This window comes from Benincasa hispida, chromosome 11 (assembly GCF_027475165.1).
Source record: "Benincasa hispida cultivar pf3 chromosome 11, pf3_genome.v1.1, whole genome shotgun sequence".
Taxonomy (NCBI): Eukaryota; Viridiplantae; Streptophyta; class Magnoliopsida; order Cucurbitales; family Cucurbitaceae; genus Benincasa; species Benincasa hispida.
This window is the reverse complement of record NC_143488.1, coordinates 8156637-8168073: the sequence shown is the minus strand read 5'-3', so window position 1 is coordinate 8168073 and position 11437 is coordinate 8156637. Positions and strand designations below refer to the sequence as shown.

Below are 11437 nucleotides of genomic sequence, written 5' to 3'. Positions count from 1 at the left end.
TATGCTCACCCAGAGTAGGGACGCATTGGCGAGTGACAAGCGGAATCCGTGATCGAGCCACTGGGACCAGTTTTATGCTTCTGCTCATGATGTTTAGATTTCTTTAATGTTTTTTTCCCACTTTCAGTCTTCATGTTTGAAACTTACTGATTAGTATTCGTTTCCAAACTTTTATGGTTTTCTAGACTCATTAAATTTCTAATTATGATTTATGGGTATCCTGTTATTTGGCTTTTATTTAGTTTTAATGAAAATATTTTATTTGACTTTATTTATTTAGCATTTATTTCGCTATGAAAATGTATCATTTTAAATTCTATACATGCATGTATATAGTAACGACCTAGCTCGAGTCCTAGGGAGTCGGGTCGTTAGATAGAAACCTAACTATTACAAATCAGCTTCAAAATTGCCTTTGAACCGTTCGAACTGCTCCAAACCGAACCCAAGTAGCTTGAACCAGACTCGAACCGTCTGAACCGGACCAACCAAGAACCATTCGAAGCTGAACCAGACTAGACCACAAGAGAACCGGTCGAACTAGCAGCCTTTGCTCATGTTCAACATCTCGCTATGTCTCATCGTTTAGCAATGACGACCATCATCTTGCATTTTTCCTTATCGTTTAGTAAATGTTTGATCGTTTAGTAAATGTAGTATTTTCCTTTTATCGCATAGTTACACGATCGCTTAGTGTCTACACAAACGCGCAGGTCTATCGTTTAACACTGACAATTTACTACATGATCGCTTAGCTCTATAAAGGTAAACGATCGCTTAATGCCATTGCATAGCATTCAACGCATCGCCCAGCTGTCGCACAAAGGTAAGCGATCACGTAGTGCTATCGCTTAGAAACTCAACGTATCGTTTAGCTTCCGATCAAAGATAAACAATCGTAGTAAGCAATCGCTCAGGGCTATCGTATAGCTCTTCATCGTATCACTTAGCTCCCACTGAAGCTACATGATCATGTAATGCCATCGTATAGCAATATAACACATAACACATCGCTTAACTCTAGCAGGTACACGATCGTCTAGCGCAGAATACCTCAACGATCAACACCCAAAGCTACACGATCGCTTAGCTTTTCTTCACATTGTCTAACGCATGAAGCTAAATGATCGTTTAGCTACTGAAGCTCAACAACGATAAGAACATATGCTAATTTTCTAGAACAACAACTCGACCTCTTCGCTTGTTTCTTCGATTTACAGCTTAATTTCAACTCTAATGACTCCAAATAAATTACAGACTCTTGGGAACACATTACAGCTCATCACGCAAGAGCCATTTACAAATTTAAATGAGAAATTAAAGAGAATTAAATAGCCAAATCTCAGAAAATCATATCAGTGCACCAGTTTCATATTTCTCATATAAAACACCCACAAAACCAAACTTAAACCGAATTTAATGTTTATTTGATACTTTGATACCAATTATAGGATTGTATCAACAATAGCGGAAGCACAAGAATCATCTAAGCATTCAAATTCACTAATTTTGGCAAAATATAAAACATGCTCTTGTAGAAAAACAAGTGAGTCTAAAGACATACCTTTTGGAACTTCTTCAAAGCTCATTCTCCAACTGTTATCTTCTCCATATCTTGTTGCAGACCACCTCAAAATCTTCTCCACTATTCTCTTGGTGCTCTAGATTGAGTTGTGGGACTCAAAACAAGTTTGAATTAAGGGATGAAGAAAAAAAGCTCATTGCAACAACCTTGTTGAAGAACCCTTTCTTCAACCCGAATTTCTCTAAAATTCTCTATGGATTGCATTCTCGTTTTTCACTTCAATCTCTTTACTATATTGCAGATCAACATGCAAAGGAGTGAGTTGCATGAGTTGCAGCTCATAATTGAAGAAGACAAAGCCAAGAAGATGCATTATGTGTGAGCTACTTCAAAGATGGATAATGGAAAATCTTCTTTTTCCATTTTGTGTTTTTCTCTTTTCCAATTTTATCATTTTGATTTTAAAAAATAAAAATTTTAATTAATTTCATAAATTAGTTATTAAATAAAACTTAATTAATTTAATATCAAATATTAAATTAATTTTAACACATATCCATATTTATATATTTAAATCATATCTAAATATATATATATATATATATATATATATATATATTCCTATTTCGTTTAATTATTAAATTAAACATGTAATTATATCTCATATAATTACTAATTCTCTTAATTCTAATTTGAATATTTCAAATTAACTTATCACGTTATTCTAATGCTAGTCCATTACGAGCTAGTAGGGGGACCTTGCGGACCTACAGAGATTAATTGGCTAAACTCATTAGACCAAATTAATCCCAATTCGTTAACTAATGGGTCACTCCACTAAAGCCCATAGTTGCACTACCCTCACTGTAGATATATTATGTCCACATGATTTAACCATAATCAGTAAGTTGACTCTTCACAGATTGTTCGTAATAACGGCTGGGTCAAATATTTACTTTACCCCCGAGATTACGTCTTATTCCTTAAGTCCCTACTGATCCTCTAATGAACAACTGATTTGTGATCCAATCATTAAACCAGACTCTCTTAGTCCAGTGAGAGGATGAGGCCCCTTGTTCAAGACCTGGAATCAGTACTTGAGAGAACAACCTTTCTCCTATCCCTAAATCAAGTAGGCGTGAACTCTATCTTGCACCCTATGTCCCCAACTATCTATCCAATCTTACCCCTAAAATGGGAGTCTTATTGAGCCAACCCTCAATTATGCAAATCTAAGAGCAATCCCGAATAAACAAGAGTTTATAGTTAGCTCAGGATTAAGATCGAGTTACCTAAGTCATCTAGGTGAAATAGTCAGTCTTAAATATTAAATAACGTTATAAAGTAAAAGTGACTTATTTCTTGGTCCTGATCTTATGCAAACTCATTGCATAGGACGCCTCCACTCCTCATGTCATAACATATACGAATTAGGATCATAGCGTATGTAACACTTTACAACTCTTTATAACAACTACAGTGTAGGCCGCGTTCAATGGTGTTACTAGAATAAGGTAGCCAACCTCGTTCATGTACCATAGATAATTTAAACTATTTACTCGAACCTGATCCACTCTTATGTCTCCACATAAAGTTCAAATACTCATACAATAGTCGTGGGTCTTATTTTATTGGATTTAGACTTTCATACAATTTATGAAATCAATAATAAGTTTATTGATTATAGAAAATGTTTATCATTTTATAAACTGTGAGTTTTTAGGACATAAAACCCAACAAAGAGTTCTTCAACTTCCAAGGTTTTCATATGGCAACACTTCCTCACTTAGGCATTAGAAAATTTTTGGCTAAACGGTTTTCTTCTTGGTTAAGCCTCTTTATACTTGGGTTTGCATGAAGAGTTTGCTTAATTAATTGCCACTTGGCGAGCTTATCCCTTTATTAATGTTTGCAAGGCTATCACCTACCTTACTTATTTGTTAATTAAGATGAATTCCTTAGCTTAAGGTTGGTCGCATGGTCTTGCGACCATCTAAGAATTCTCCCTTTAATGCATGATCGTCTGTTGCATCCTTTGTCAACTTAGCCCTCAACAATGGTATACAAAGTTGGTTGCATAAACCCTACATACCACTTGCTATACTTAGCCACCTTGGGGATTTTTGATTGGTGCTTCCCCCCCCCCCCCCCCCCCCCCCCGGCCTCTTGTCAGGTCATTCAACCAAGTTGGCTGCATGGCGCCTACCAATTCCAATGCATAGAACCCTCTCCTTTCTAACTGTTAACTTGTTCCTACTTCACCTAAGAACCCAACGTTCCATACTTAACATATTTTCTTGCCCTTTTTTGGCTTACCATTAATAGACTTCTCCAACTCTCTACACGTCCACCGTGTTACAACCTGAACGCATATAGTCATAACACTTAGAAAATTTTCCTTCTCTTATATTTCAAACACATCATTCACTATACATAACTACTTTTTCATTGACATTAATTCACATCTTAACTCATAATTAAGGGGCCTTAAACTTGATTATCCAATAAAAAAAAAGTTCAGGGGTTTACACTAATTATACAACCTAATAGAGGATTTGTGATTCCAAAATAATAATAATAAAATCAATATCACCTCCCTATAAGTTTAATCTCCGTTGGATAACTATTTCGTTTTTAATTTTTTATTTTTAAAAATTTAGTTTATAGACCCTACTTTCACCTCCAAATTTCTTCATTTGTTACTTACTTTTTACCAATAGTTTAAAAAACCAAGTAAAATTTGGAAAAAAAAAACTTTTAAAAACTTGTTTTTGTTTTTGAATTTGGTTAAGAATTCAACTATTGTACTTAAGGAATATGCAAATTATTGTAAGAAATGAGGAGAAAATAGACTTAATTTTTTAAAACAAAAAAAATGAAAGTTTTGTTTCGTAATCATTTTGCTTTTGAAAATTAAGTCTATGGACACTATTTTCACCTCTAAATTTATTCCTTTGTTATTTACTTTTTACCAATAGTTTTAAAAAATCCAACAAAATTTTCAAAACTAAAGAAAATAGCTTTCAAAATTTGTTTTTGTTTTATAAATTTGGCTAAGAATTCAATCGTTGTAAGATCTAAATCATGGTAAGAAATGTGGATGAAATATACTTAATTTTTTAAAAAATCAAATGTTTACCGAACTGTCTGAAATGATTAACCAGCGAGATCTTAATAATTGATACCATTGATTTAAATCTCTCTCATTTTGGGTGTTAGGGTTTACTAACCTTTGAATTCACTTGTCCTTTTTTATCCTTTCATAACTATTTTTTTTTTTCTTTATTTGGATGAACGTTTGCATTTTAGATTTTTCTAATTTAAAAATGATAGCGACCCTATTCAATATAATATGCTGTTTAGTCTGGCCGTTTGGTAAATTCCTTTTCCTATTTTACCCACTGGTAGACGAGGGACACACGTAACAACAACCGTATATCAATGCATGCTTTACTCAGTTGCTATACAAAGGCAATATCATTAAACCTCACTTTGGCCACAGATGTAATAAAACTATATATATTTGTGCTATTTTGTATAATTATGTAGCTTGTCCCTTAATTTAATCTCGCCATTTTAATTTCATATCACTATATGATTACTTTATTCCAACAACACTATTAAATATATACCCTTAAAAAAAACCAACACTATTAAATAAGAATATATTCTTATTTCTTTTAGTATAATAAATATGGCTAAATTTGAATCACAGGTTTCGTGGTCGCAAATTCTATACAGATTTATGCTCATTTTGACATATTAATCAATATTGGTTCTAACAAAGTGGTAAGATTTCAAACCTAACTCTTATGAATGGTTAGGGCTTGTTTGGTAGTCAATTTGAAAAGAAGTCCTGTTTGATTTGGTAACCATTTTATTTTCTATTTTTTGCTTTGTAAAAATTAAGCATATTTTCTCTCAATTTCTTACCATGAATTTCGTCTTTATTAAATGATAGAGTTAGATTCTTAGTCAAATTTCAAAAACAAAAAATAGATTTTTAAAAACTACTATTTTGAGATTTCAAAACTTGGCCTGATTGTTAAAGATATTGGTAGAAATTAGATGACAAGGTAAGAAATTTATGGACGAAAGAGATGTTTATAGGCTTAATTTTAAAAAACCAAATGGTTATACGGGATATAAAAGATTCAATAAACCAAATTTTGTTATGTCTAATAATATATTTATCATAAAACTAGCTAGGCTTAGTTATCCAATAAATACTAAATTGAATATAAATTATTGTATTAATTAATTTATGAACATGTATTATGTTAATCAATTTGTATAATTATTATTTTACAATAAAATATATCAGTCTAACAAATATGAACTAAGTTTAAAACTTAAATAATATATGTGTTTTAAAATTTCAAATTTAAATCTAAACACACTGAAAATATAACAAAATAGAAAAGTTTCCATAAAATGCATTTGTCAAACACACTCAACAAAATGAATCATAAAATAAAAAATAAAAAATTGCCTACCGAACTTGCCCTTGCAAATGTAAGGATCATTTTAAGCTATCCTCATTTTTTTTTTTTTTTTTTGCTAGTGACAAACAAATGATTTTAAATTAGCTACATGAAGTACATATTTCATCTTTGAAAAATATTTATGTGCATCTCATACTCCACCTATTTTTGTATATTTCATCAAATTGTAAATATCTTTATACTTTTTTTAAAAAAATAATAATAATTCATTCCTTATCTGTATGATGCATAAAGACGAGTGCATCCTGAGATGCACCCACATATTATTCTTCATTTTCATTTTTATCCTTTCTAACAATTCCCTAGACACGTAATATTTATATGCAAAAAGAGCGGGATAATCTATAAAAAAAGATAAAATATAGAATGGTATTGAAAAATAATAAGATAGATAATGTCAAATGAGATATAATATAATTTGGAGTAATACTTCAAATAAACTTAATTCAATGATATTGGTACACTGTAAAATTTTATTATATTTATAAATATTTGGGTTTATTTTACTACATTCAAAACAACTATTATTTTTACAAAGTTAGCAAACACGAAAACAGAAAAAACTTTCATCGACAGGGTGGATTGTTTTAATTCGGATTTTCACATTCATTCCCTTTTGTTTTCCTTACTAATTAATTAAAATTATCAATGTCTCAAAATAATAATAATAATAACAATAAAATTATCTTTAGTTTCAATTTCAAATTCTCCAAACCAAACTCATAACGTCTCCTCAAAAGTCTCGGCCTCTTCCATTTCCATCCTTGAAATGCTCAGGTACCTTGTCGGTTCCGCCGGAGCAAGCGGCTACGGCTCCAAATCCACCGCCGAAGAAGTCACTCGATCTTGTACTCATCTGAGTTCCATCACCGTCATAGTCACAGGTTATTTTATCTGAACTCCGAATTTTGATTCTGATTCTGATTCCATTACATTTCATTTTTTAATTCACTCTAACAAATTTTGGCGCAGGAGCAACGTCGGGAATCGGAGAGGAGACGACGAGAGTCTTAGCCAAGCGCGGCGCAAGGATCGTCATTCCGGCTCGCAACCTAAAAGCCGCTGAGGAAGCGAAGACGAGAATCGTATCAGAATTGGAATGTTTCGATCATTCAAGAATCACGGTGATGGTTCTCGATCTTAGCTCTCTGAATTCCGTCATGAACTTCGTCTCCGAATTCGAGTCCTTAAATTTGCCTCTTAATGTCCTCATGTAATTCATCCAAAAACATCGCTAATTTCACTCCGTTGAATCGAACGAACAAATTAAACGACATTTAATTGATCGAAGAGACTAAAACTCAGTTTCGTTTCTAATTTTCAGAAACAACGCAGGCAGGTTCTGTTACGAACGTGCGAGTTCTGAAGACGGAATTGAAATGACCTTCGCTACTAATTATCTAGGCAAGAACATTATATATAGAACAAATTTATTTTCATCTCTTTTAATCATGAGGCCTTTCACCATTACTGATCGAATCGATCAAATCGGTAATGTAGGTCATTTTCTCTTGACAAAACTTCTGTTGAACAAGATGACAGAAACGGCCAAATCGACGGGAATCCAAGGCCGAATAGTGAACGTGACGTCCAACATCCACAGCGGGTTTTCCGGCGACATATTCGAATATCTCAGCCAGATAAGCCGGAACAACAACAATAGGTACGATTAATTCTCCTTTTCTTATGCATTAATGGCGCTCTGATCATAGCGATTGTGATGATCATTCGAAGTAGAGAGTACGATGCGACACGCGCTTACGCGTTCTCCAAGCTCGCAAATGTCTTGCACACCGTACAACTAGCTCACAGACTCCAGGTTTTTCTTCCATAAATCATAATCATTGCTATTTTCATGGAAGGATTTCACGTCCATGTTGGATATTGACAAAATCGAAACAGGAAATGAAGGCAAATGTTACGGTAAACTGCGTTCATCCGGGCGTTGTGAGAACCAATTTAAACAGAGATCGTGAAGGCTTCATCACTGGTATTACTGTTCATTCTACATGGAAATTAATCAGTCTAAAAAGTATATATGAATGATCAATTTTGATGAGAATGTAGATTTGATTTTCTACCTGGCGTCCAAATCAAAGTTGTTGAAGACAATTCCTCAAAGCGCAGCAACAAGTTGTTACGTAGCCACGAACCGGAACGTGGAAAATGTGAATGGAAAATATTTTGCGGATTGCAATGAACAAGGAAGCTGTGATTCCAATACCAAATCAGCGCACTTGGCCGAACGTCTATGGTCCGCCTCGGAAACCATCGTCTCCACTTTAAATGGTAAGCCTCAACCCTAATCTCAACAATTCAATCAATCAATTGGATTGAATTGGTTTATGAACTTTTATATTGCTTTGATTCTTTGAGTTCAAATAAATAATAGTCATATATCATCCTTTCTGCCTAATTTTGAAAATAAACTATTTCAAACAGTAATTCCAACAACATCTAATGACATGTTTGGAAGAATGATTCTACAATGGTTAAAATCCCCTTGTCATTTTCAAAATTACTCAAAAAAATATTTTAATTATTCAAAATCAACAAACAAAAAATCGTGATTAGAAGTGTTAAATTAAATGTGTATTACATAGTGATTTTAAACATGATAAAAGTAAATTTTAACTATTTAATTGGTATTATATGGAGTTAATTTTGGAGGTCATTTGAATGAGACCTATTCCGGGTAGTTGGGTTTTGAGCCAACCAAAACGGGATTGAACTAATGTCTAATTTGACAAGTAATCGATCGATTTGGTTCTTCTTGGTGTTTGGGATGCTAGGGATCGTAACCAGATAGAGAGAGAATATGAGAGGAAAGGTGTGTCCAATAGGTTGTCCGTCGTTTGACGGCGCTATTGCATCGTCACTGCAAGGACAGTGGCGCGACGTTGTAAACATAAGTGATAAACTGTTGAGTGAGAGAGCGCAAGGAAGGTGGCTGAAACTTAAAAGTGAGGTTTAATATTAGGTTTTTTGTATAGTTTATTTACTATCAGTTTGGTTCGATTTTCATTGTTTTTCAAACGAAAAGTATTAGGTTTTCACAAATATAAAACCGAGATGTCCAACACTATACCCAAAAAGAAAAAAAAAATCATATCCGAACCAAGTCATTGAATCAGCTTGGTTTGGTTCAATTTTTTAATTTTCATGCCCAACCCTACATAGGCTGTCATATGCTCCAAAATTGGGGTGGTCAGAAGTCAGAACTAAGATGCGGCTTTGAATTAGAATTAGTTTGAGAAATTGATAAGTCGCTGTTGGTGAGGAAAATTAAACTGGGAGGTCCCTGCTAGCATGTGCCATAGGGACATAATAGGTGCATGCACCAAAACTTTCAACCCTCTCAAGTCTCAAGTAACACACACCTCCCATTCCCAACTATATAATTCAAACCCTCCCTTCCATGATTTATGTGATATGTTTTCTAAATTTTAAAAGTAGTTTTCTAAATTTTAAAAGTAGTTTTCGATTTTTTTTTTTTTTTTTTAAAGTAAGTGACTATGAATTTAAATGTGTTTTTAAGAAAGAATTTAAGGTGTTATAGCTAAAATCGGATGAAAAACATTTCTCAAAATATATATATATATATATATATATATATATGATGAAAAATAGATAAGATGATTAAAAAAAGAAAAGAAAAAAAAAAACAATGAAGTTTTTATAAAAGGGAACTTTAGCTGGTCCATATGGTAGGATTAGTATGACAAGCCTAGAGGGTAGTGATTATGGTTAATTTAAACTAATGAATACTAATGTGGGCCAATTAAATAAATTAACAAACTTTTGTTAACTAGTAATTTAAACAAGAATTTTATATAAATACATTCAATTCAAAATTATCAATAAATTGACAAACAAATTCAAGAACAAACTATAGCAATTAATTCTATGCAGTGAAATCTATCAATAAATTAGTTGTAAAATTAATTAGGGAGAGGGATAGAGTAATTGACATCGAGAATTTTATAGTAGTTCGATACAACCGACCTACATCCACTTCTCAAACTCTTCTTGGACATATCAATACGAACTTGACTCTTTTCATAGCTTAGAGTGAACCGTTACAACGTTCTTTTTTTCTGGAGTAAGAACGAACATGACCCTTTCTACGGTTGAGGATCAAACTGTTATAACGCTCTTGTTATGGGTTCAAGAGTAACCCTTTATAATATATTTAGAAATGAAGAATAGGATGAGAGAACTCTCTTAAAGAGTAGATTTATAAATTTGAGTACTCAACTAATAAATCCTTACAATACATAAATCTCTCAAGAATAAGATGAAAAGAAAAAAAAATTAAGAGCTTGGAGAAAATACCAATGATGGCTTTGAGGATTGTAAATATATGTAATTGTAGTCTAATTGTGGAGAGAAGATGGAAAGTTTAAAAAGAGAGGAAAATTGGTGAAAATTACACTTAATTTGGTTTATTAGATCTTGGAAATGAAAAAATCAATGGTGGAGAGTTAAACTCAACTAATTCTTAGACCCCAACAAAATAATAATATAATAATATATATATCTTTGAAAATTATTGCTTTTAAAAACAAATAAAAAGCAAATATCCGCAATGTGTGTAAAATCAGTAGTTTGACACAAATATAAAATAATATTAAATTCAATTTCTTTTTAATTCATTTTCTTTTTAAAACCAACCAAAAGGTCATCATGTGTCACGCCTCTATTGATCTAGGTGGCACATTTAATTAGTCCACCTTGATGAGAAAAATTCTCATGATTTGTTCGTTAACATTGTTTTGGTCATATCTTCTTCATTTAAACTCCAATTTGAGTTTTTCAAATTGCATTGAAATCGTTATTCCGAGCTCTACACAATAGAAACTTAAAAACACTCAAATTGTTAATAAATAAGAGCGGGTTTGTTATCATCAAAATAGTAATTAATTAATTAATTTGAGATTAAGGGTCTAAAAGCCAACAAATATGTTTTCGAGCAATACTTAAGTGCAGTCTAAACTGCACCTAAGTCCCATGCTCCTTATTTCTTTAAACAAAAAAAATATATTTTTTTAATAATTAAAAAAATTGTTCTGTGGCCCTGTACCTAAGCTTTTTCCTCTATTTAATATATCCTTATAATTTTCCAATTTAAATCCCCTTTCCAATGTTAATATATGTGGTCATTAAGTAATGACCTCAACATATGAAAGAACCTTTTGTTCAAACACATCTAGAACCATGAATTTAAAATTATGATCGGACAATTACGTGGATATAATTATATTAAGGAAAATTTTAAAAGTTAATAAATATAGTATCGTATGTCATAAACTGAATTTATTTTTGTTAAATTAAAGTATATATTATATAATGTATTCTAAATTATATGATAAATAATAATTACACTTTTTTTAATATAGGATATGTT

General features: G+C 32.2%; 1 protein-coding gene across 1 annotated transcript; it reads left to right on the top strand.

Moving 5' to 3' along the window:
• The first annotated feature begins 6645 nt into the window (after window positions 1–6645).
• Window positions 6646–9594, top strand: LOC120069015 (short-chain dehydrogenase TIC 32 A, chloroplastic-like). The gene is made up of 7 exons (XM_039020674.2): window positions 6646–6914; window positions 7003–7243; window positions 7355–7434; window positions 7531–7693; window positions 7768–7849; window positions 7933–8020; window positions 8098–9594. The coding sequence occupies exons 1-7, from the start codon at window positions 6800–6802 to the stop codon at window positions 8334–8336; spliced, it is 1008 nt and encodes a 335-aa protein (XP_038876602.1). The 5' UTR covers window positions 6646–6799; the 3' UTR covers window positions 8337–9594.
• The last annotated feature ends 1843 nt before the right edge of the window (window positions 9595–11437 follow it).